A 26,910-nucleotide genomic window follows, 5' to 3' on the forward strand; every position below is an offset into this window, starting at 1 on the left:
TTTTGCTCTTCTGCCAGTGAATTCTAGCTGCCTTGGCCTCCTCAACTCCCAGTTCTCTCAGCTTAGGGAGGTGGTTGAGCTCCCCTAGCTTCCCCTCCCTGCATGGGTACTAAAAACTCTTGTCTAGTCACTAAGCTGGTCATAGGACTCATCTCATTGGTTTTCCATCTCTCAGAGATCACTGTCCTATTTTAGCTGATGTCTAATTTCTGGAAGCCTGTTGATTTTTTCTGTTTTGTTGTTATTTATTTTTTTTTTTAGTATCTTTTCCATTCTTATCACTGTGCTAATCCATACACTTATTTTTGCCTCTTGGCAGACATGTCTCTTGACCGGCTTTTAAATTGTTCTCTAAAATAGAAGCTACAGAAGTCCAGTAGATAGTACTATCCAATAGTACTATATTAAGCAGGTGTCTGGGCTTCCCAGGTGGTATGGTGGTAAATAATCTGCAGGAGATGCATTGGGTAGGTAAGATCCCCTGGAGTATGAAATGGAAACCTGTTCCAATATTCTTGCCTGGAGAATTCCATGGACAGAGGAACCTAGCAGGCTACAGTCCATGGAGTTGCAAAGAGTTGGACACAAATGAGCATCTGAGCACACACTCACACACAAGAAGGTGTCTACTCTGCTGACTCACTGATAAAGAATCCACTTGCCAATGCAGGAGACCCAGGCTCAATTCCTGGGTCAGGAAGACCCCAACCCCCACTCCCAGGCAAGGAAATGGCAGCGCACTCTAGTGTTCTTGCCTGGAGAATCCTGTGGACAGAGGAGCCTGGTCAGCTACAGTCCATGGAGTCAGAGTCAGACAAGACTTAGGAGCTAAACAACAAAAAACTCTGCTAAGCACTGTACGTGTATTTTCCATGTTTAAAGCTCACCGTGACCTTTTGCATTTACTACTGTTATGGATCTTCATTTTACAGATGCAGAAGCTGAGGCACAGAATACGTAAATAGCTTAGTCCCATGCCTAATAAGTAATGGAAGCAAGCTTTGAACCCAGGGAAGTCTTGCCTCAATCAAGTCCATGTTGTCAACCTCTGTTCTGTATTCCTGTCCACTACTTTGGGATTTGGCTTCTTAAAGCATAGCGCTGGTCACATTTCTTCCCTTCTCAAAAGTCTTCAAAGACTCTGCATGACTTCCAAGTGAACTAAAAGCTCTATGGGAGGGAACTCAAGACCTTGCACAACACATCCTCAGCCTACTTCTAAAGCATTCTCTTATGTGTCTGAATTCTGTGCTGCTTTTAAGTTGAACTCATTGCCTTATCTGAACCCAAGTACTTTCTTACTTCAATACTTTTATTCATGTATTTCTTTCTAATTAGAATGCCTTCACCGTCTCCAACCTGTCCAAATCCTCAACACCCGTCACGGGTCAGCTCCGAAGCTTGCTCCTCCTTGAGCTGACTTGAATAGATCCTGTCACATCTGGTAGATCTATCACTTACCACCTTCTCCTTCAGACCTCTCTAGGATTCTCTGAATGTGTCCCTTATGGGTGTCATCACAGGGTGACTTCTGGTGTTCTGATAGTATACATGTTACATTTCCCCTAGTACATTGAAATCTCTTTGAAAGTGGTGAACAGGTCTTGTTATCTTGTCTTAGTCACTGATTTATGTAGAATCTTGCATATGGAGTGTAATACAGAGCACTATGTGTCATGACTTGGGGTTCAACACATAATTTGTTGAACAACTAACTGAGTAAATAAACTTTAGCCTCTCATTTGTTCTTTCGTTCATTCATGTTTTAACGTAATATCCTAAAAGCAAGTTCAGTTCACAAGCAAAATATCGCATAGTGTTCTTTGTGTTCATTGCTCTCACCCAGAGTATTTCTTAGCATTTTTTATATTAAGGGCTGAAATGAAAGGTTAAGAGTTAGAAGCACATTTGATCTTTTCCTGAACCCCTCCTGACTTTTGTGTGACTTCAAGCATGTCACTTGAACCTCTTAGTGACCTCAGCTGTGAAACCAGGCTGCCTAGTGTCATAGAGGGATTGCGAAGAGCAGCAAATCACAGTCCTTGTCCGAACAGAATCACCTGCAGGGCTCTGATGCCTGCATAGAATGATGAGGGAAATTTAATTTCCCAAGTCAAATGATCATTTTCACCCATACTTTAAATGTCGTGTGGGATCAATTAGATGAGAGTCCTTGAAAATCTGTTACTTTTCTCTTCCTACTCAAAATATTTCTAATTTTTGCTCTTGTAAATGTTCTTATTTTTTAGACTTTTTTGCCCAAAGGTTATTGCAGTGTCTAAGCATATTAGTGTTTACCGCTTCAGACTTCAGAGGTGGAAAATATCACTTCAGATATTATAAAAAGCAAGTTGAACTTTGGGAATAATAGAAGTACCCTGAACTTTTAATTTATATCACTGAATTTAGTAAAAAAAAATGCCTCAAAGAGAGTACTTTGAAAATGTCACTAGTGCTATTTTAAAGATAACTATTTGATGACTGTATCTAAATACGTGTTTCTAACTAGCTTTTGGGGGGTGACAGTGGTGGGAGAAATGTAGTTAAGCAAGACGATTGCAAACAAGTAGAGCAGAAAACAAATAAAAATACTATTAGCCATTTTGCAAATAGAACCTTTTTATACTGTTAATGTATTGTGTAAAATCTTTGAAAGAGTAGAGCTTAAAAGATTCCCTTGTACTACATATTTTCTAATTGGGAAAAACCCACTGTACAGGAAATTTAGCCTTGTATGTAGCACATGCTGATTATCATTCTTTGACTGCTTTGGGTTTCTGCTGCTTTTAAAGTAGCATTTAAATGGACCATTTGATTAATCATTTGTATACTGACTGTAATCCTCCCAAATTTCCTTTCTGAGTTGTACATACTGTAAAAGACAATTATGTCGCCACAGATTAAATAAGCGAATTAAAACAGAATAGCAGCTTAATTTGACCTGTGATTTTGCTCTCCTTCCCTTTAGTGGAGCGTGTGCCACTCCAGCAAATAAATGAAGTCATCCATGACAGCTTGTGATGAATTGCCGTATTTATACTGTATATTTTAATAGCCTCACACTAATTTAAATTGAGCACAGAGTAAATTATAATTCAGTCACTTGACTGCTTATATTTAACTTGACAACTCATCCTTACTTGTCCTGGAGGTGTAGTGGAGAGCCGCGGAAATGCGCTCAGGTATTTCAGTTTCTCGCTTAACCCTTTCTCCAGGAAGTGCTTCATGTTCAAATTCTCTCCAGTTTGAAAAATTGAGCTCTTCCTAAAGAGAAGAGAAAATAATCATGAAGACTCAGGGAGTTCATACTTTCCTTGTTCTTCCAAAAAAATTTAGTATTTGTCATGCTTTTTTCCCAGGTTTTCCATTTTAGGGTAGATTTTACTTTCCTTCTCAAGTTCCCAGAAATTACTTTATTCACTTTTTTACCATTATGGAATCTCCACTATCCTGGATTAAAGCAAATTTCAAGAATGATCAAGACCTTTTAGAGTGCAATGGATCAGTCCCACGAGTACACTATTACTCGCTACAGTTTAGGCCAGTGTGGCAATTTTATTTATTTTGGTATTTATGTCTTTGATTTTAAGTTCAATTATAGAAATCAAACAGTTCATTTCCTTCCTGTCTAGAAGTAGCTTCTTATTTAGAGAATTATGGTTGTAAGGTGTGGTATAATTAAGTACCACATCACTCAGTGGGCACCACTTGTTTAAGACCGTGTGCTGGGTGCTGGGTATGGAGGGAGGGAACCAGAGAAAAAATGCACAAGGCTTAGTTGTTGCCCTTCGTGGGCTTACAACCACTGTACTCTCTAGGCTTCAGTTTTTAGGAGCCACGGCATTAATGCGAAAGGCAGCATGTGATGGGAGAAAGATAGAGGGTCTGATAGAAGGCTTTAGTGCCGGCCTGATGGAGGTGGTGGTGGCATTCAAGCTATGTTTAAAGCATAGAAAAGGTATTATGGCCAGTGACTATGGAATGGAGTGAGAAAGCACACCTCACGTGGAGGGAACACCTGGACTAAAGACGGAAAGTGGGGGAAAGCACGGGACATGTGGACTGGTAGCAGTCATCTGGTTCTACATGTAGATTGGATTTGTGATAAGGAGTGGTGGGAGAAGGAACTGGAATAACAAATTGGAGGTAGATTGTGGAAAAATTCCTTGAATATCATGCTAGAATTTCAACTTTATTCCAGACTATGGAAGCCTAATTAAGATTCTCTGTGAAAAGAATATGTTCTTGGCTGGTAATTTTAGGTTATTCCAAGATTTTGGTTAGCCATGTGGAATCATGTTGTTTCTTGATTGGGGGCCTGGAGATGCAGGTCTTTGGTAGTGATACTACACACTGAATAAACAGCATTTTTTTTGAAACTTTAAATAAGGGATTCTCAGCCTTACTGTGGGCTACAAAATCAGCTGGCAAGTTTTTAAAAATGCAAAGATATGGGCCCAACCCCAGAGATTCTGATTCCTTTATTCTGGGTAAAGACTGTGCATCATCAGGCTTTTTTTAAAGTGTCCTTATTGTATATAAATACCTTGATATAAAGGTAATTATAATGTGAGGCGAGAGTTGAGCACCATTGCTTTAAATGATGCTTTATTCCTTTTAGCAGAATTTTTCAGGCTGGAAGAGTCCCTGCACTTGACACAGAGGGTCAATGTTAGCTCTAATATTATATGGTATAGAATTGAAACAACACTAGATGAATTAATTTTGTTGCTAACTTTTGTACAGGAGCAAAAATGTAAGTGAATATTGTAACAAATGACTATTGATTGAGAGAAATGTTTAAATGTTTTCTTGGCAGTTTTGCCTTACACTTACAATCTAGTTTAGTGAGAGCTTTTATAAATAACCCTAAAGCAAACTCTTGATAGAAACTGCTGTGCCTTCTTGTACTCATTCTACCCTCCCCCAGTGGATGTCAGTACTAGAAAATTTGTGTTTTTGGAGATTATCCTTTTCTTTCCTTGCTCTGTCATCAGTTTACAATTGAAAATTTATGTTTTTTCCTCCAGTATGATTATATATATGTGTGTGTGTGTGTTTATATATATATTCTGCAATTGTAATACAGAATGTAGATCAGTGTTGGATGGTGTATAATTACTGTCCTTGGTAATCCTGAATAAGTTTTTATTTAGAAATGTCTGGAATCAGAAACTCTGTCACAAATCTTTAAAACTATTGTCTAGTTATTTTATTATTATCATTGTTCTTTTTAAGTAAAAAACAATTCCCTTTGAATTGACTTCACAGTAAATGCTAAGTGAAATTTGAATGGTTGATGGTCTTCTTTCTTAAAATAAGTGTTCAAAATAAACTAGTATTATATGTATGTTTATAAATTATTGTACATTTCTTTGTTATGAATTTGACTCAGTGGTTGATATTTTAAGGGAAACCATAAAGCCTTGGAACATACTGGAAATTGTGTGGTCCTTGGAATCAGGGAGAGGCCCTGATGTTGCCGGGCCTCATGACTCCTCAGAGCTTTGGTTTCTTCCTTTTTAGAAAGAAAGGAATTAGGTGAAATAATTTCTGAGGTTCCTTCAAGCTCAGTTTTATGACAGTTGTGGCAAAGAAAGATTACCCAATTGGAAGAGTATAAAAACCTGATATATTTTTAAAACTCCTTATTTCTCTCATAACTAAAAATCTACTTTAAATGTTATTTTTACTTATCATTCTCTTCTGCTTTGCCCAGTATCTGAATTACAAGACAATTAATTTTTAATGGTTTCAGGGTCACTCCGGTCTTCCTCGTCTCAAAATAACCAATGTGGCCAAAATAGGGTGTGTAAATTAAGGGTGTTATAACGTAACTGACTTTTGAAGCCATTAATACTGACCTTTGAGACCTGGCTTTTTCCTTGATCCCATCAATCACTTCTATACCACCTCCCCCAGTGCAAAGTGTTAGACAGATGTGGACACAGTTTGTATTACCAGAGGTTATGGTGGTGGAGAGGAGAAAAGTGGAATGAATAGAGGAAACACCATATTTTTTAGTTTTTATATTTCATAGTGAATGTGGCTAGATTTAATTTAAAGGTGAATAAATGTGTGAATGTTGATTTCCTTGTATGTTTAGGTCATACTACTAGATATTACACTGGAACTTCAGAAGCAAATTATGTCTGAATTGGAAATTCTTTATAAGGTAATTTTTTTTCTTGGTTATTTTTCCTTATAAAGTATGCCTGTGACAGTATTGGCTTGCAGGCTTTTAACTGCTTTTGTCTTATTTTTGTTACAGTGTGATTCATCATATATCATAGGCTTTTATGGTGCATTTTTCGTGGAGAACAGGATTTCAATATGTACTGAATTTATGGATGGTGAGTCTTCCCTTTTATAATACTTTAAAAGTGATTTTGAGAGTAGAATACTTTAAAACCTGATGTTGATACAGGTATCAAGTAGAATTAAAAATAATTAAAATATACTAATAAGTACCTCCTTTATGCTCTAAAACATCTTAAGGGTTCCCAGTGTTAAATATTTATAGTTGAGCTATAATTTCAAGAATGTAGTTTCATTTACTTTTATTGAAAATTTAAATAGAACAGATTAAATGCTAGTCTAATCAGTGGTTTGATATTTGATTCTTCTATACAATCTGTCTTCACTTGTGAAACAGATGTTCTGTTCTTTTAATGTTTCAATAGCCAAAACAGATTTTCTTTTAAAGAAATCTATTAACCCAATGTCCTACGTCTTTTAGAAAGAAATCGGTTCTTAATTGCAAGATAAGAAATCGTTTTCTAGCACAGCTGTTTAGCCAAGATGTGTTTAGTTTTCTTTGGACTCTAGCCCTTTCCTTCCTTCATTTTTTATTCATTTCTACTTTGGTAAATCTTTTTTGATCTGAATATTATGGCAAAAATGCAGATTTCTTGGTTCCCTGTCAGTGAAATGATGTCACCACTGTTATTGTTTATCCATTTGAAATCAGAGCAGTCTTTACATTTCACATATTCAATTTTTTAATGTCCAGCTCATTAAAACTCAACATTTGGAGTTCCCTGGTGGTCCAGTGGTTAGGACTCCATGCTTTCACTGCTATGACCTGGGTTCAATCCCTGGTCAGGGAACTCAGATCCCTCAAGCCAAGGGATGCAGCCAAATATATATACATATATATATAGTTCATTTGGGGCATTCTCAGTATATTAATAATACAGTTAGTTCATTCCCTATAAGACTTTTTAATGAGCCTACATTGATACCTTGATACTATAAGAATGTGTTCTAAATTTGTTATAGTAGATGTCAAGAATTAAAAGTCTTACAAACATATTAGTATGACAATTACTCTTCAAGGAGACCAGCTAGAAAAAGTGAGTTCACAGAGCCAGTGAGTGTGTGCATGCTCACTCACTCTGTCGATTCTGACCATTGCAACCCCGTGGACTATATGTAGCCTGCCAGACTCCTCTGTCCATGGAAGTTTCCAGGCAAGAATACTGGAGCAGATTGCCATTTCTTCCTTCAGGGGCTCTTCCTGACCCAGGGATCAAACCCACATCTCCTGCATCTCCTTGCATTGGCATGTGGGTTCTTTACCACTGAACCAGCTGGGGAGCCCTTCATAGAGCCAGTACATGTCATTGTTTTATGGCTTTCCATCATCCTTTTTTGACTCCTCAATTTGTGTTACATTAAAAAAATTATTTATTAAGATGGTAGGATGTGCATTTATGCAGTTCAGTGGTTTTCAGTACATTCATAGGATTGTATAACCATTACCATTAATTCCAAAACGTTTTTATCACCCCAGAAATAAATTCCCCACCCATTAGTAGTCACTTCCTATATTCTCTTCCCTCTAGTCCCTGGCAACCATTAATCTACTTTCTATCTGTATGAATTTCCCTATTTTGGACATTTCAGATAAGTGAAATCATACAGTATGTGGCCATTGCATCTGGCTGCTTTCACTTAGCATAATGTTCTCAAGGTTCACGCATGTTGCAGCATTTATCAGCACTTGATTCCCTTTTTTATGACTGCATAATAGTCCATTATGTGGATGTACCATATTTTGTTTACTCTCATCCGTGATGAGCACTGATGCTCCTTAGAGGGGAAGCTTTCAGTCTTTCATCATCAAGTGTGATTTAGCTGTGGGTTTTTGGTAGGTGTCATTTATCAAGTTGTAGAAGTCCCCTTCTCTTCCAAGTTTGTTGTATATTTTTTATCATAAATCAGCATTAGATTTTGTCAAGTGCTTTTTCTATTGAAATGATCATGTGTTTTTTGTCCTTTATCCCATAGTTATAGTGTATTAATAGATTTTTGCATATTGAACCAATCTTGTATAATCTATTTTATATGTTGCTGGATTTAGTTTATTAGTATTTTGCTAAGGATTTTTACATTCATATTCTTAAGTGATATTGATTTGTAGTTTTTCTTGTAATGTCATTGTGTGAGTTTGATACCCAGATATTTCTGTCCTCAAAGGATGAGTGTACAGTGTTCTGTCCTCTTCCATTTTTTGGAAGAGTTTGCTGGAAAGATTGATGTTAATTTTTCTTAAAACATTTGGTGTAATCCACTGGTGAAGCCATCTGGTCCTGGGGTTTTGTTTGTGAGTAGTTCTTATGGTCAGGTGGCATCTGTTGTCTATTATTAGGAGAAGTCCAGTACTTCTCTGTTGCATCTTGTACTGGAGTTGCCAAGAAAAACACAATCCAGGCAAGCACTGGACTGAACAATTTTTTTTTTTTTAACTTTACAATATTGTATTGGTTTTGCCATATATCAACATGAATCTGCCACACAGAGCAAGATCAGCTTCAATAGTGGGTGTCAGTTTCCCATGGCCAGCAGCAGGTCCCTCCTGGCAGTCTGTGGAGGGCAGTTGGCCTGCACATACCCATCTCTGTTGCAGCAAAAATAGCCCCCACTCCACCTCACTCCCTTGGAGTCAGAAATGCTAAAAACTGAAGGTATGCCTAAGGTCCATTGAGGCACATGCTTAAACAGGACAAAGAAGTACATATTGAGCCTAAAACAGGGAAAGGGTCCAAAACAAGGAGATAAACCCACCACAGGCTATATGGCCTCTTTATCTCTTAGTAAGCAACTGTTCTGGCCCCAAGGCCCATTGTTATGTGGCCAAGTAGGATTTGCAAGACTGTGTGCATAAGACTCTCTTTTCCAAAAGTTTTGTTTTTTTTAATTGTGGTATAATATGTATATAATTTACCATATTAGCCATTTTAAAGTGTGTAGTTCAGCAGTATTAAGTATATTCACATTACTGTGCAACCACTGCCACTATATATCTCTTCAACTCCTTTCCTTTTGCAAAACTGAAGCTCTATACCCATGAAAGTATGACTCTCTACATCCTGTTCCCAGCCCCTGGCAGCAAACATTCTACATTTGTCTCTATGAATTGGGCTACTCTGGATGCCTCATCTGAGTGGAATCTCACAGCATTTGTCTTCTGGGGACTGGCTTGTTTCACTTTTCATAATGTCCTCAAGATTCACCCAAGTTGGGACATATGTCAAAATTTGCTTCTGGTAATACTGAATAGTATTGTGATGTAGTTTTTAAAATTACCAACCAATATCTTTACTAGTTACAGGTTTATTCATCATTTCTATTTCTTCCTGAGACAGTTTTGGTAGTTTGTGGCTTTCTGAAAGTTTCTTCATTTTATCTAGATTATCTAATTTGTTGGTAAACAATTAGTATTCCTTTATAATCATTTTTATATCTGTAAAGTCAGTATTAATGTTCTCTCTTTCATTTCAGATTTTAGTAATTTGAGTCATATCCCTTTTTTCTTCAGGGTAGCTAAAAGTTGGTCAGTTACTTTGTCTTTTTCAAAGAACAAACTCTTGATTTCTTTGCTTTTCTCTATTTTTTTTCTGTTGTGATTTACCTTTGGTCTAATATTTATTCATTTTTTTCTACTAGCTCTGTTTTTAGTATGCTCTTTTTCTGTATTTTTTAGCCGTGAAGTTAGGATATTGATTTGAAATCTTTCTTATTTAATGTAGATGTTTATAGCTATACGTTTCCCTCTAAGCACTGCTTTAGCTGCCCTCTAGAAGTTTTCATATGTTGGTTTTGTTTTTTTCATTTTCGTTTACCTCAAAGTATTTTCTAATTCCCCACAAAGATAATCCCTTGTGATTTCTTTCTTAGGAGTGTGTCATTTTCCATGTTGAATTTGTCCTTCTGTTGTTGATTTCCAATATTCCACTGAGGTCAGAGAACATACTTTGTGTGATTTCAGTCCTTTGAAACATACTGAGATTTGTTTTACGCTCTAAAACATTGTCCCGGAGAATGTTCAGTGTGCACCTGAAAAATACATTCTGCTGTTGTTGGGTAGAGTGTTCTTCAGATGTCTGTCAGGACTAGTTGGTTTATGGTGTTAAGTATTTTATTTCCATGTTAATCTTTAGTGCAGTTGTTCTGTCTGTTGTTGAAAGTGTGGGGTATTGAGGTGGGGTATTTTGTTGCCTGTTTCTCCCTTCAGTTTTGTCAGTTTATGCATCAACTATTTTGGCATTCTGTTGTTAGATGCATTATGTTTTAATTGTTGAAGGAGCACCAACTGAACTCCGCCTGTGCAGTGACCATCAGGCAGCTGGTGTTTGCTGTACTGGCAGGCTGCTGACTTTCAAAACTGTACTGAAGGTGGGCAGCAGGCGAGTTAAAATGCCACAAAGCTTGCTGTTCTTACCAAGATTCAAGCCTAGTCCTGAACAAATAATTTTGGGGTGGCTACAATCCTTTGACTAATTTCCAGAGTCCTGAAAAGGTTGATTCTGACAAATTTTGTCTGTTCTTTCATTGCTTTTGCAGAGAAGGGAATTTTCAGAGGACCTTATTATACTCTGCCATTTTCAGTGACATCACCTTTTAATACATTTTAATGCTTTAAATCCTTAACTTAAAATATTCACTTTGTTCAGTTCAGTTCAGTTGCTCAGTCATGTCCGACTCTTTGCAACCCCGTGAATCGCAGCACTCCAGGCCTCCCTGTCCATCACCATCTCCCAGAGTTCACTCAAACTCATGTCCATTGAGTCGGCGATGCCATCCAGCCATCTCATCCTCTGTCGTCCCCTTTTCCTCCTGCCCCCAATCCCTCCCAGCATCAGAGTCTTTTCCAATGAGCCAACTCTTTGCATGAGGTGGCCAAAGTACTGGAGTTTCAACTTTAGCATCATTCCTTCCAAAGAACACCCAGGGCTGATCTCCTTTAGAATGGACTGGTTGGATCTCCTTGCAGTCCAAGGGACTCTCAAGAGTCTTCTCCAACACCACAGTTCAAAAGCATCAATTCTTCAGTGCTCAGCTTTCTTCACAGTCCAACTCTCGCATCCATACATGACCACTGGAAAAACCATAGCCTTGACTAGACAGACCTTTGTTGGCAAAGTAATGTCTCTACAAAGTAATTCACTTTGTAGTCTATATTTAATACTGTTTCTGAGACTCATCGCTCTCTAGGCTCTAAAACCCTTCTCCTACTGCTTTTGGCAACTCCTTTTACTCCACACTAACTGGTCCCTGAACAATTAAATCTCTCACTTAAGTTTTTCCCATATCCTCATCAACTCTTCTAAAACTTGATTCCCCTCCCCCAGATTTTACCTGCCTCTTTCTCATTCAGAGACAATAGTGAGCTCTCACAGGTCCTCACTCTTCCACCTGTAACTTAGTCACAACTGCACTCACCTGATTCACCTCTCACATGAAGAGCTGCTTAAGGTAAATCTCTTTACATGTGCATCCCCTTGGTAGAGTTTCTCCATTAGCCACCCTCTCTTTTTTGGACTTTCATTCTCTCTGTAATACAATAAAACAGTCCTCAAAAATATGTGGACCAAAAACTGTGTACCGTCAATCCTTCTCTTCCTATTGCAGTAAAACTTCACAACTTTCTCTCAACCTAGATCTCTCATTTCAGTGTAGAGTTTCATTGTTTATTTTAATCATATATTGTTTATTTCCAGATGTCAATTGGGCATTTTCTTTCAGACACTATTCTAAACCTGGGGGTACAACATTGAACAAGACTTAATCCCTGTTGGTACAGGACTTAAATTCTAGAAGGGGAGACAGACAAGAAACATACAGTATGTTCTCAGAGGGAGTAAGTGTAGTTAGAACGTAAAGCAGATAGATGATGACAATGAGGAGAGGAGGTGCTCACCTTTGACAGTCAGGGATGGCTTCTTTATGGGAGTGGCATTTTCACAGAGACTGAGTCAGTGAGCCAGCTTAGGGAGGATCTTTAAGGCAGAGGGAATATCAAGTATAAATGCACTAAGATGGGAAGCAAGGTGTCATCGGGCCCCACAAGAAAGTCTTGGTGATTTGGGAGGACCTGGGGCCAGACAGGAGGACAGAGAAGTAGGCAGAAGCTAAATTGTATAGGCCTTATAGGTCCTGGTGAGGAATTTATGTCTCAGCCTGAATTTGTTAGGATGTATTAAAAGGTTTCAAGTAGGGAAGTGATATGATATGCCTTTCCATTAAGTCAAAATTAAGTTCACTCAGAAATACCCAAATACAGCATGTGAGACTTTATGTACATGTATTTGAATTACCATCATGGAAGTAAATTGTTTCCCCCACAACCCATGTTGCAAAGAAAGAAAGGACTGTTAATTTTTTTCAACAGGAAGAGGCTAAGAGAGCTTCTGAATTTCTTGCTTGTGGCTTCAGATTTACATTTTTTACTATTAATAATTGTTGTTCAGTCACCCTGTCATGTCCGACTCTTTGCAGCCCCATGGACTGCAGCACGTTAGGCCTCACTGTCCCTCACCATCTCCTGAAGTTTGCCCAAGTTCATGTCCCTTGCATCAGTGATGCCATCCAGCCATCTTATCCTCTGATGCCCCCTTTTCCTTCTGCCCTCAATCTTTCCCAGCATCAGGGACTTTTCCAGTGAGTCAGCTGTTCACATCAAATGACCAAAATATTGGAGCTTCAGCTTTACCATCAGCTCTTCTGATGAGTTTTCAGAATTGATTTCCCTTAAAATTGATTGATCTCCTTGCTGTCCAAGGGACTTTAGGACTCTTCTCCAACACCACAGTTCAAAGGCATCAATTCTTTAGTGTTCTGCCTTCTTTATGGTCCAGCTCTCACAACCATATGTGACCAGTGGGAAGATCATAGCCTTGACTGTAAGGACCTTTGTCAGCAGAGTAATGTTTTTAACACACTGTCTAGGTTTATCATAGCTTGCCTGCCAAGAAGCAATCCTCTTCTGATTTCATGGCTGTGGTCACCATCCACAGTGGTCTTAGACCCCAAGAAGAGGAAATCTGTCACTACTTCCACCTTTTCCCCTTCTATTTGCCATGAAGTAATGGGGCCGGATGCCATGATCTTAGTTTTCTTAAGATATAGTTCTAAACCAGCTATTTCACTCTCCTCATTCACCCTCATCAAGACCCTCTTTAGTTCCTATTTGCTTTCTGCCTTTAGAGTGGTATTATCTGCATATCTGAGGTGGTTGTCGTTTCTTCTGCCTGTCTTAATTCCAGCTTGTAACTCGTCCAGCCCGGCATTTCTCATGATGTGCTCAGCATACAGGTTAAACAAACATGGTGACAGCAGACAGCCCTGTCATACTCCTTTCTCAATCTTGAACTAATCAGTTGTTCCATACAGGGTTCTACCTGTTGCTTCTTGACCCACATACAGGTTTCTCAGGTGACAGGTAAGATGGTCAGGTATTCCCATCTTTTTAAGAGCTTTCCACAGTTTGTTATGATCCACACAGTCAAAGGCTTTAGCATAGTCAATGAAACAGAGGTAGATGTTTTTCTGAAATTCCCATGCTTTCTCTATGATCCAGTGAATGTTGGCAATTTGATCTCTGGTTCCTTTTCCTTTTCTAAACCCAACTTGGACATCTGGAAATTCTTACAAGATTTTAAGCAAGACCTTACTAGCATGGGAGATGAGTGCAGTTGTTCAATGGCTAGCACATTCTTTGGTATTACCCTTCTTGGGAATTGGGATGAAAATTGATCTTTTCCAAACCTATGGCCACTGCTGGGTCTTCCAGATTTGTTGACATATTGAATACAACATCTTGATGGCATCATTCTTTCGGGTTTTGAATAGTTCTACAGGAATTCTATTTTAATATTTCCAAATTAATAATTAGTAATAATCATCATTTTAAGGAAAATGTTGAGATGAATATCACAGTAATGTTGCTTTGTTCATTTGCCACATATCTGTGTTTATTCCACATGCAAGATACTACTTTGTATTGTAGCCCTGTATTAGGATAAGCAGAGCCCTTACCCCATGAGTTCTTTTGACTTAATTTCATGAAGATGATAGCCCCACTTCATCAACAGAACTGTGTAGTTGTTTGGCAGTTGAGTGAGTTTTTTGCTATTCTATTAGCATTCTTCCTCCTAGTTCTCATGGTAGATAGTAGCATGCAAGGAAATGACTGACTAAGGCTAGGGAATGCAAGAAAGTGACAGATCTCAGTGACCTGGACCAATGATCTTGGAGTCGTGAGGAAAAGGATCAAACCAAACATGCAACAGATAAATGAGTCTCTACATGCCTTGCATACCAATATCACAGCTAAGATTAAACTGTCTCTCTGAGTGTGTGTCATATAGTCTCATTTCAGTGAGACTAAAAAGTTCACATGTGATTCTCAAGCTGTGTGTTATGGGGAAACCTTTTAGATCTTTGGAGTTCAAAGACTCCAGTCTTTCCTGGGTTCTGGCCTCAACTGACTCATGGCTGTGACTAGAACACCCCACTCTCTAGGACTCAGTTTCTCTCCTCTGTCAAATAAAGTTATTGGACTGATCTTTAATGTCCCTCCAGCACTAATGTGCTGAGATTTGATGAGTCTAAGGATTGCCTTTTGGGAATAGGCCTATACGATAGAAATGATAGTAAAACTCAGTAAAAATTCAACTGAAAATCCTCTGCCGTTTTTAGCCTGATAAGAATTATTTAATATCACGAGAACTCATCTGACTTAGTAGGAGCTCTTGAGTGTCTTTTTAAAAATATATATATGTATGCATGCATTTGGCTGTGCCAGGTCTTAGTTACGGCATACGAGATCTCCAGTGTTTGCTGTAGCATTCAAACTCTTAGTTGCGGCCTGTGGGATCTAATTTCCTGACCTCGAACACAGGGCCCCCTGCATGGGGAGTGTGAAGTCTTAGCCACTGGACCACTAGGGAAGTCCCAGAACTCTTAATTCTAAGTGGATCTAATGATTGTGTCAAAGACAAGATGAATCTGTGATGACAACAAAGCCAGCTATGTAAAGATTTCCCCATATGGATGGCTAAGGAGAGTGGAATATAACTGAGATTAAATAGATATTTACAAAGACCAGTGAATTACCTCAAAATGGGATTTCTTTTTGGCTTGTTCTACTAATAATGGTAATAACCTAATCTTTGCCTTTTTTGATTTAGCTTGTTGACTATTGTCCTGTTAGCTAATTAGGCCCTGATTTACAGCCTATGTAAAAGTAAATCTCCTCTTAGGACTTCTTAGTAGTATAGTAGTATATGTGAATAGATTTGCACCTCCTAGTTTTGAGCCACTCGAGCTGTTCACGTCATAGGGGATTGGCTGCTAAACTCTATTTCTGAGCATTCCAAATACCAACATGTAAAGCTTGGTATTCTTGAGATTTTTTATCCTTACAACTGCCAGTTCATCTGAAAGATCAATGAGAACATGAAATGTTTTCTCTACCATGTTTTCACTTTTATTGCATATATAATAAAAATGACATTTTAGTAAATAAATATGGTTCACCTCGTTGCAGAAGTGTCTTTTTCTTTTTCTTTTTTTTTTTTTAGAAGTGTCTTTTTCATTCTCTTCCCAGTAACACCCAGAGACAAAGCATAAGGCTTAGTCATACTGTGGCTTTCTAGCTTCTCATCAGAATCTGAAAAATATAAGCCAAAGCTGCTGCAAGAAGTGATCATTTTCCTCCTTTAAACAGGATAAATACAAAGCCAGTTTCTTTATATATTGAATATATGTAATATTTTTTACAGGGAAAAATAATTTTTTCTCTGATGTTCAGCTTTAGGAAAACTTCACATAAAAAATTTTGTATTTGCCAAATAGAGTTAACTGCATTTGAAGAGGATAATATGCTCCATGTTATTATCTTATGAGGCATACTTACAAATTATCTAGTGGTAAATTGTTAAATATGAATTTTTAGCCTATAATAGAAACAAAAATTGTTTCTCAGATATCTTGGGTAATTCCTTCATGGAGCTGAAAGACTGTAAGTCTCACCCTTGACTCAAAGAAATGTTATTGCATGTGGTTAAAATAGTTCTCATATAATCATATCATTAGTAGGAGTAAAGTAGTGTTTCTTTGCATAACTTCCTGAAATTCTTATACTACTTGTGTAAGATTAAATATTTAATAAGCATACTCAAATTTATACTTCCAAATGAATATTGGTTCCTTTGAAATAGTTTCCTGGGAAAGTTATGCAGTTATTTTAATCATGTTATTGTTGCCGCAAATGGTTTGTGATCCCTTCTTTTGAAAATGTTTTCAGAGCAACTTAACCTATCTGATAAACTTCATGTTGATTTAAATTCACTTATTTATGCATCTGACAGATACAGAATATGTCCTCTCTGCTAGTTGTGCTAATTTCTAGGTTGATAAAAAATCAAAACAACATGACTCCTGTCTTTATCATGTTTATAATCTAATGATTTTATTTTTTGGAAACCGCCAAAAGCTCAATTTGGTAAAGGTGAAGCATATTAGTGAATACCATTTTAGTGAAAAATATTATGACTAAAGAGATTTTTTTTTAACCTCATAAAGTAGTTTTCAAAATAGTATCAGAGAATTTCCAAAAAAACAAAAAACTATTTTGTTCTAAGATAGCTTCTTTGGAATATGTTGATTGCTTGTCATGATACGTAATTTGAAGGTTAACATACATTTAGGTAGATGTTAACATTGCCATTTTACTTTATTAATTTTTATATGTATTTTGAACATTATACTCACCAGCTTCTGTTTGGTTAATGTGAAAATTCTAAGATAAGGTCTTGGTTTACCTTTGAGAAAACTGTTAACACAAGTGAGATACCTAGATATGATCATCCTGTCGATCTTTAGTTTTGTGTATGTATTTAAGTTTATGTAAAGTATGGATACTTAGCTGGTCCTTCACTGCTTTCCTTCAGTTTTTACATGTGTATGATTATACACTTGAGAATAAGATGAAAGTGTCTAGTTATGCTTCATCTGGAATTACGATTGTATCATAAATAAAATTGGACTAGAAAGCTAATTTTACCCTAGACATCCAATTCATGTTGTAAGTAGAGGAAAAAAAAAGTCTCACAGTAGCTGTCAGAGGAGGGGCCCAGTGCACTGTTCTGGTGGTTTCATTGTTGTAATACAACATATTTGTCTCCACAGGAGGCTCTTTGGATGTATATAGAAAAATTCCAGAGCATGTCCTTGGAAGAATTGCAGTGGCGGTGAGTCTATGGCTTCCACTCTATGACATGCGGGTGATTTATTTGTGTTAGTCAGGCATTATTCTCCTTATAGCCTTAGGATTTTTTGCTTTTCTATTTCTTCAATCCCTACTGACTGCCAGGGTCTTCTTAACTCTCTCATCGTTTTTGTCCTTTCTTCCTCTTGTAGACCAACCTATAATAATGACATAGAAACATGACAGTTTTCAGGCTTATGGATTTTTTTTTTTTTTTTTTTTTGGCCACACCATGCGGCTTGCAGGATTTTAGTTTCTGGACCAGGGATTGAACCTGGGCCTCATCAGTGAAAGAGCTGACTCCTTACCACTGGACCGCTGGGGAATTTCTTGCATATTCTGACTTGTGCTAGTTCATGTGTTTGCAGCGATCTTACTACTCTTATTAATCAGTAAAATTTCCACATTCTTCAAAAAGAAAGCTGTTTTATTGACATTTTGTAGTTACAGGCACACAATTAGAAAATACATTTAAAGCCTAAATTATTAAAGTAAAACTGTCTGCAAGGAAATACTACTTTGGTCTTAAAGATTTTTGTATATGTTTTATGTACTTGGTTTTTAATTGTTTCACCATCTGTATCTAGGAATTTATTCCTTTGTAATTAAAAGAAGTTTTCCATTTTTCTATATTCACTAATAAACTGACAAAATATATCAACTAAATTAACATTATTATTTAAACTCCAGATTTCAAATTTGGAATAACATAGGCTAAACAGTGTCTAAGAGAAGTCATGGGTGGTGTAATAGTAAACAGTTGCTAACCTAAAGGCACTCTGATAACTTAAGCAGTTTAATGCAGAACAAAGTGATTATACCATGTACCATTTAATTAAATGGCTGATTTTCACATTCATTATACATCAAACTGACAACTCAAATCCTTTAATCCAACATGGACCCTTATTTAGTCTTAGTTCATTGTAATTCACAGCTTTCCTTTTTTCTTTCCAATTATTAGTGTGAACTGCCCAGGGTGATGAGAACTTTCTTTTCTGATGCTATTGCTGCTAAGTAGCTTCTAATCTACATGTTTAGGTAGATGAGTATGAAATTCGAGTACTTAAATCACCATTTTAGATGAAAATAAAAATGTTTCATTTCCTCTTTTAATCTCAGGGGGAATGAATGCTTTGTGGCTTTTGGCAGTTCTTGGCTCTAAAGTTTAATAACACGTATAATAAAGGGCAAAAAAAAAAAAGAGGGATACCAATTGAAAAAGAAAAAAGTATATGAGTTCTCTATACTCAATTATCTATCAAACTTGGCTAAAATAGGAGCCTGCCTTCTTCAGAAGAGAAGCTTGTTCTTCCTGGAGTTCATAAATCTTGCCTCCCTCTTGTGTAGGGCAGCCACACAAGGCCATTGGTATTTTCAATTCTCCTGAAGTGGGAAGCCTGTGAAGTGAATGGAGTCAAGAAAAAAAAAAAAAAAATCCAACTCTAATACAGAGCTTACCTATTGAGTAATCGAAAATATGACAATGGTTTTAGTGAAAAGCATTTGAAATAAATGCCAGTTAACCTTCACGGTAACTATAGATTATTGTACATATTTTAAACATGTGCGAGATGAGGTACAGCAGAGTTAAATAGCTTGCCTAGAGTTCTGTAATTAATCAGTAATAATCAGAACCCAGGGCAGTTTAACTCTGGGCCCCATACTCTTTCCCTCTGCTTTCCTAAGAGAATGAGAAAAAAAGAGGAGGAAATGAAAGGAAGAACAACGTTTGAAAGTAAAAGAGAAAAGTACAAATGAAAGAATACGAGAGTAACAAAATACACTGCTTCAGATTCTTTTCATGTCTTAGAACCTCATCTTGGCATCTCTTCCTCCCCACAGTAACTTTATTTTCTGAATTCTAATAGTCTGGCATGCTGTACAGGCCCACAGATCCAAGGTTCATTACAGAATAGACCCCTGTCAGCCTTTATAATATGTTGTTCACATTTTCTCTTGATGGATGTATGGCAAGAGAGTATTTTCCCAGGAAAAGAAGTCCATATAAACTGGTTGATTTCAGCCTTCCAACTTGCTCAGTGATTTTTTCCCACTTTGTTTGAATCTGGCCTTCCTATAAAGAAGAATGCCTTTCTGCCTTTCCCTGCCACCTAACACATTTTATTTTTCCTCTAATTTCTGAAGCAGTGACACTGTGCACTGTGAGTGCTCATGTTGATGGAAGTCGTCCCTGAAACGATGTGCACTTGACGTGTCAAGCAGTGAGTGATTGACAGCAGATATGAGCACTTTTAGTGTCAAGGCTTCGTCAAGCCATTGTTGTGAAACCTGGCTTACTGAATACCAATAATACCCTCTAGGTTTTCAATGAACAGATTGCTAGCTCCCTGTACACTTATTTTTCTTCTAAAGGAAAATGTAGTCTATTTTGGCAAAGTTGGAAGAATATTTTCTTTTTTGAATCTCCAATAAAACTTTTAATTTTAGCAAGTATCATAAAATCAGTATTTGTTTTACTTTTTTCTGCCCAGTAATCTGAATATGGTGGATTGACTTCACCTTGTATGTTTTCTGATTATTCATTTTCTGTGGGACTAATTTTTAGTGGTGAGCTATGTTTAATGGGAAAGCTTTATAATATTCAACTAAGCTTATGTTGAGAAATTTAACCTTGTTTCCAGAACTCAGAGGGTGATTACTAAATAAGATGACCTTGTCCTTTGCTCAAAGAAGATATTGTTTTTATTGTTGATGTTATTTTTTTACAAGCATTTAAGGAAATATTTTTGTCCTGTTTATTCCTTCTGTGTTAGTTATTGCTATTTTAATATTTTCTTTTTTTAATTATCTTACTGTTCAGAGTACATGTGTTTTATTGTAATGCCACTTAGTCTGAATTCTGGAAGAAATCATTTGCTATAGATATGTATTCCGTTCTCTTAAAATAGACAAATATATCATAGAATTGATTATAATGCATTAGCAAATTTTTCAGGAGTACATTCCACTCAGAATAATTAAATATGTTAACTTCTGCTCAGCATTAATTGATATAGATTTTATCTTCTGCATTTTTCGTATTTATAAATTGTTTTCCCCTTTATATTTCTATTTTTAATATTGCTCTTAATCTTTTTTGATCAACTAAAATCCTTGCATATTTAGCCCCAACCCTCTTTTCATCATTCTCAAGATATGTAAATTGCCAATTACTTCTCATAATGGTAGTTTTTCTTATATTCCTGACTCACCTAAAAATGTCTATTATGATGGACGTTTACAAATTCTTGCCGCAAATCTTTAATAATAGTGGTGTGTCCTTTGTATCTGATACCTAGTTATGAATGGTCAGCCTTCAGGTTGTGAAGTTCACACTCATGTGCATACAGGACCAGTGGGTATGAACAAAAACATATGCATCTCCTTTTATAACACCTTCTATATAAAGACTTTTGAGACTTTTAATGATTAAATTTCCCACATAGAAGGTAGCACTGTCCCCCATGTACTTAAGGTCTCAGAAACATCTTCTTTTCAGTATCTTACTCAACTAATTATTCTTAATTCGGGCTATTAAATTTTAAAAATCCAAAATCTAACCCAGACGGTTTTATTTTCTCTCTTTATTTCTTTTACGTGCCCTTTTGATATTATGCTTCCACACACAGGCTTGCAGCAGCTGGTCAGAATGGCTTGTGAGGATCATCATCTTGACACACTTTGTTGTTTTCTACCCTAATGTCATTTAAAATGTTTTAGGGGAAAGTTTTTATTTTGGAATAATTTTAAACTTCCAGAAAACTACTATTTGGAAATACTAAGAATTCCCAAAGATGCTTCACCCAAACCCCCCAACTGTTAACAATTAACCACATTTGCTTAAACATATGTATGTTTGTGTGTGTGTTAGTTGTTCAGTCGTGTCCAACTCTGTGCAACCCCATGGACTACAGCCCACCAGACTTCTCTGTCCATGCTATTCTCCAGGCAAGAATATTGGAGTGAATTGCGATGCCCATGTCCAGGGGATCTTCCCGATCCAGGGATCAAACCCAGGTCTCCTGCCTTGCAGGCGGATCCTTGGTAGTCTGAGCCACAACATGGGCTTCCCAGGTGGCTCAGTGGACAAAGTATCTGCCTGCAAGACAGGAGACACAGGTGGATGCAAGTTCGATCCCCAGGTTGGAAAGAGCCCCTGGAGAAGAGCATGGCAGCCCACTGCAGTATTCTTGCCTGGAGAATGCCTTGACCGAGAAGCCTGGCAGGCTATAGTCCATGGAGTCACAAAGAGTCAGACACGACTGAAGTGACTGAGCACGCACTAAGCCTGTGCACCACAACTACTAAACACACACACGCACGCGCACACACACACACACACACATTTAAAATTTTTTAATTTTATCATTTACTTTTATTTTTGGCTATGCTAGGTCTTTGTTGCTGTGCTCAGACTTTCTCTAGTTTCATCAGGTGGGGGCTACTCTCTAGTTGTGGCGCACAGGCTTCCCATCGCGGTGGCTGTCTTTTCATGGAGCACAGGCTCTAGGGTGCACGGGCTTCAGTAGTTGTGACACATGGGCTCAGCAGCTTGGCACACAGGCTTACTTGTCTTGCAGCACGTGGGATCTTCCAAGACCAGGCATTAAATCTGTGTCCCCTGCATTGATAGGTGAATTCTTAACCACTGGACCACCAGGGAGGTCCCTATATAGTTTTCCTGAAACATTTGAGAATAAGTTGTAAGTGTCATGACCTTTTACTCCTAAATATTCCAGGTGTATTTTTCTTAAGAACAAGTATATTCTTTTAAATCACCTCTATATACTGATCAAAATCAGAAAATTAGCACTGATACATCATTATTACCTAATCAACCGTCCTTATTCAGGTTTTGCCAGTTGTCTAATAATACCCTTTATAGACCACAAGAAAAAGTTTTCTTGTCCAGCATCCAGTCTAGGATTATACATTATAATAGTTGTCATGTCTCTTTAGTCTCTGTTAATCTAGAACAGTGTCTCAGTGTTTCTTTGTCGTTCATGACCTTGATGTTTTTGAAAACTACACTGCCCCAACACTCTGATCATATGTTTTTACCTTGGCCTGAATGCTTTTTCCACTTTTCCTCACATCAGTGGGATCTGCTGCTCAGAGCCTGGCACTTCAATAAAGCCCTCCTGACTGTTGTTAGGGGAAGCAGCCTTTACTCCATCCATTGCCTTCATTAGTTAAGTTTTTAAAAATGTCTCTCCTTGGTGGGAGGGAGATTCAAGAGAGAGGGGACATAGGTATACCTATGGCTGATTCATGTTGATATTTGGCAGAAATCCCAACACAATACTGTAAAAGCAATTATCCTTCAGTTAAAAGTAAATATGAAAAGGAATGTCTCTCCTTGGTCATAAATGTCATGACTTAACTTTTTTTTCATATGCAGAAGTATAGAAAATAAGTGAGAATCTGTGTCCCTTTTCCCTGTCCTCCCCCCGTACACTAGCACTGAGAACTTTGGTGTGACTGGACTCCCGAGTCGCTCTGTGTGCGCACATACTCGTTTCTTTCGTACCTTATCCTCAGAACATTGTGAGTTTATTAAGTGAAGGAGCCTGTAGCTTGTACATTCAGTATCCCTACAGTGCCCGGCACGGAAGGTGTTCAGTAAATGCTTGTTGGTTAACAGACTTTTGAAGGAAGAAATTATGGTGGATATGATTGTGTGTTTAAATGTGGAAAATTCCTCATAAAAACCATCATTGACCCGTTTTCTCTTTCTTAAATTTAGGTTGTTAAAGGCCTTACTTATTTGTGGAGTTTAAAGATTTTACATAGAGGTATGTACTGAGCTTATGAGCTCTGACTTATTTGGGGGTAGGGTGGGGGGCTCTCTGGAAACCTTGATTTTTAAAGTGAATTAGATGATCTCATATTTAAGCCAGGTGATATATTTGATAGTAAGATGGCGCCTTCATAAATGTTATTTTTAAAAAATTTTATTCCTTAACAGCTCTGATATAGATTATATACTTGGTATTATATTTTTTTGTGAATGATGTTTACGAAACACATAAAATGGTATTTCACAGTATTTGGAAATGACAGGATCTTATTTTTCTTAACTCTAGTTAATGAAAAGCCTTCACTTTCTAGCAGTTGTATCCCTTCCTTTTGTTAACATTTCAATTATCCTCATGCACTGTTTCTTAAGAGGCAGCTTCACAGACCTTGAAAGTGAAACTTGAAGGAATTGGTGAATGCATCAGCAATTAGTCTCCTAAGTCTATTAACAGAATGCATGAAAAGAATTACCAGGTAACTGTTGAATGTTGCAAAAGGAACCTCCTTTCGCACTTTTTAATATTCCCAAAATGTCTGAATCCATTTGGAGCAAATTATTAAGTGAGAAACAGACTATAAAAAAGCAACTGCAAGTTGGCCTAATGTTAGTAACTACTGTTTAAGTTTACACATCTGTTCAGCCTAGCTTTATGCACATTTGGAGAATGCAACAGCATACACATTAGATGTGATTAAGGGAAAGTTTTGTTTGTTTTTAAGGTATAAGCTATGAGAGAGAAAACAACCGATGCCTGCAGTTGTAGCATCACATCTGTCACTAAGGGTTTTTTGTTGTGATTGTGGTTGTAGTTTTAATATCCTAGTGATTGCAAATTTTTGTTTAAATTCTCCTTCCTCTTTTGGAGAGGGTATGTAGATATTGACATGCAAAACTTTCAGTTCAGTTCTTGAAGGTGTTTATGCTGATTAAATGGAATTGTAAACCAAGTTTTTCTTTAAAGCCAGTCCACTCTATTTCTGAGTATATAGTTGGTACAAAAGTTACATGTAGAGAGAGTGAACTAACTGTGTCAGAATTATTCTTCCTGAGAATAAATAAACATGTTAGTACATCTGGTGGGTGAGAAAAAGTGGAGCATTTTCTCCCCAGGATTAAAAGAGAACAGTCTTTAATGTAATATGACTTATATTCCTCCCCTGTACTCCAACTGCCCCACACTTGCAAACCCATAAAGTGGTTATAGCCATTTTAATAGGAGTTAGCACAGTGGTCAGTTCTTGTCATTTTATTGATTTTTATGAACATCTGCTATCCTTTTGACAAAGGAACTCAAGGAAGTCATCAGTGCTCAGCAGCAGAACCTTAATTTAAAGGCCTTTGCCATGGAAATGCAAATGTTATTATTAAAGTGACCCTTAGGCTCATCCTGTACTCTGGGCATACAACATAATTCTGGCTCATAGGGAATTCTCACTTATAATAACTTTCTATGCGGACTCTTAGTAGCACTAAGAACTATAGTAGATAGGGAAATGCTATTCAGTTATTCTGCAGTCATCTTTGTTTTTCTTCTTTAAAACCATTGGTTTTAGCTTCACTTTTTGTCTGGAAGAATAATGGAATTTTTCATTTGAAATGGTGTCTTGATAGACATGTCTAATGGATTTATGTCTGCATCTAAAAATAAAGACTGAAGAGTTGGTTAGAGTCCTGTGCAACCACCCTGTGTCCCTGTGGGCAAGTGTGGCTGAGCAAAGCCTCTCAGAGGCAGGTAGGTCCTTCTCCCCAGCTCTGGATGCAGTTTGGGCTGAGAAGGGTTCTTTGATCAGTGATGTATGAGGGCGTTAGTGGTTTGACTGATTAAGGTCATAGAAGTTTCAAAAAGGAATCCTAAGCCTGCACTTCTCTTTTCAGTCTGTGCTAGCCAGTCCAGTTCCCACAGAGAGTAACCACTATAAGATGCCACTGGTTATGGGTCAAGGTTATCGGTGAGAGGCTAAGTGGGGATTCTGGTAGTGGGCCCACTAACCCTCTCAAGGAGTTTCCATTTTTTTAATTTATTTGTTTAACTGAAGTACAGTTGATTTACGATGTTGTGTTCAGGTATTCAGTGTGTTGTGTTCAATGTTCAGGTATACGATGTTGTGTAGGATACAGCAAGATGATTCATTCATACACAGATTTTACACAAATATACACAGATTTGTACAAAGATATACAGATTCTTTTCCCTTATAGGTTATTACAAAATATTGAGTATAGTTCCCTGTACTATAGAGTAGTTCCTTGTTGGTTATCTATTTTATGTATAGTAATGGGTATATATTCAGTGTTAAGTAAGTATCAATAAGTGAATGTGTGTCTGTGTCTCTCTCAATGCAAAGACTGATGAATTACGGTGCAGATGGACAGTTATTCCCCAGTAATTATGGGTCCTCAGCTATAGAAACAGTGTGCTGTCGTAGTTTACCTTATTAAATATGTATGTTTAGCTTTTGAGTTTCATTGTTATTTGTGGAAATTTTACCTTCTGGATTTAAAAGTACATGTTTTTTACTGGAAAGTGGAAGAAGCCACGTGTCCCAGGAGACTTTTGTAAAGCTTTGTAATGAGAAATTTACTCTAGATTGAGTAGTTGTTAACTTAATATTTTAGAGGTTTTGTCCATATTTAATAACTTGGATTTCATAAAAATAAGATTAAAGATGCCTTTATATTTACCAAAAGCTATTTAATTTTCTCCTTGATTAAAAAATTGTAGCTTTCTAGATCAGTTCAATCAGGCAATTAAAGATCAGAGCTTTTAAGTTCAGCTAAGGCAATTAAATAGGTAATATACTTTTTTTATACACTTATGCTGTATAGGCTTATTGCTGTACCTTCATAAAAGCACATATCCTTGTTTTTGCTTTCTCGAAATGAATGGTGAGGGGAGTTCTAGCTGAATATGTTTCATGCTGTCAAATCAAAGACAGTGGTTCTTCTCTGGCAGGGCCTGCGGGGAGCCTGGTACAAGCGCTGTGAGAAGACAGAGCGAAATGAAGACAGGGAAAGGCAAACACTCATGAGCGGGCTAAGCCTCCTTTCCTTTGTCTTGTCTAAGTACCTGTATTCTCCTCTGACAGTTGGCTTCTTCCTCACCAACCGCTGTCCCTAAAAGCCAGGATCCTTATACTCAGGAACACAAATTTCAGAAGACTAAGAAATGGATATGTATTCAGTAAAGAGGACAAACTGTCTCTCACATTTCAGTGGCTTCCCTGAAGTACAGTGGTCCTGGATTTGTGACTGTTAAAAAAAATTATGCATATAGAAGTATATAATATATTGTGGAGTTTATATTGTAAAAGATAGTTAATGGCTTCCAGACAAGCTGTTGAAAATTGAGCCTTTCCTATAGAGCAAAACCCCATGAGGACTGTAGAGCAGGACAAAGCCTGAGCAGCAGCAGTGACGGGCCACCCGTCCGTCCTGTGGGCCTTGTTAGTCTGGTGCAGGTCAGTTTATTTGTGTATTGTGTAAAGTGGAAATTTTTTTAGGAATTGAAGTGTACAAGATCCCACCAACCCATAGGGGATCATCATATATT

The 26,910-nt window shown here is 37.4% G+C and overlaps 1 protein-coding gene across 2 annotated transcripts in view; it reads left to right on the forward strand.

The window, feature by feature from the left end:
- Nucleotides 1-26,910, forward strand: part of MAP2K5 (mitogen-activated protein kinase kinase 5) — a 270,926-nt gene that overhangs the window by 94,075 nt on the left and 149,941 nt on the right. For both annotated transcript variants that reach the window (XM_027553050.1, XM_027553051.1), the window contains exons 10-13: nt 6,107-6,175; nt 6,272-6,353; nt 17,479-17,540; nt 23,307-23,355. In XM_027553050.1, the coding sequence (XP_027408851.1) occupies nt 6,107-6,175; nt 6,272-6,353; nt 17,479-17,540; nt 23,307-23,355 (262 nt within the window). The remainder of the gene's footprint in view (nt 1-6,106; nt 6,176-6,271; nt 6,354-17,478; nt 17,541-23,306; nt 23,356-26,910) is intronic.

This window comes from Bos indicus x Bos taurus, chromosome 10, assembly GCF_003369695.1.
Source record: "Bos indicus x Bos taurus breed Angus x Brahman F1 hybrid chromosome 10, Bos_hybrid_MaternalHap_v2.0, whole genome shotgun sequence".
Lineage (NCBI taxonomy): Eukaryota > Metazoa > Chordata > Mammalia > Artiodactyla > Bovidae > Bos > Bos indicus x Bos taurus.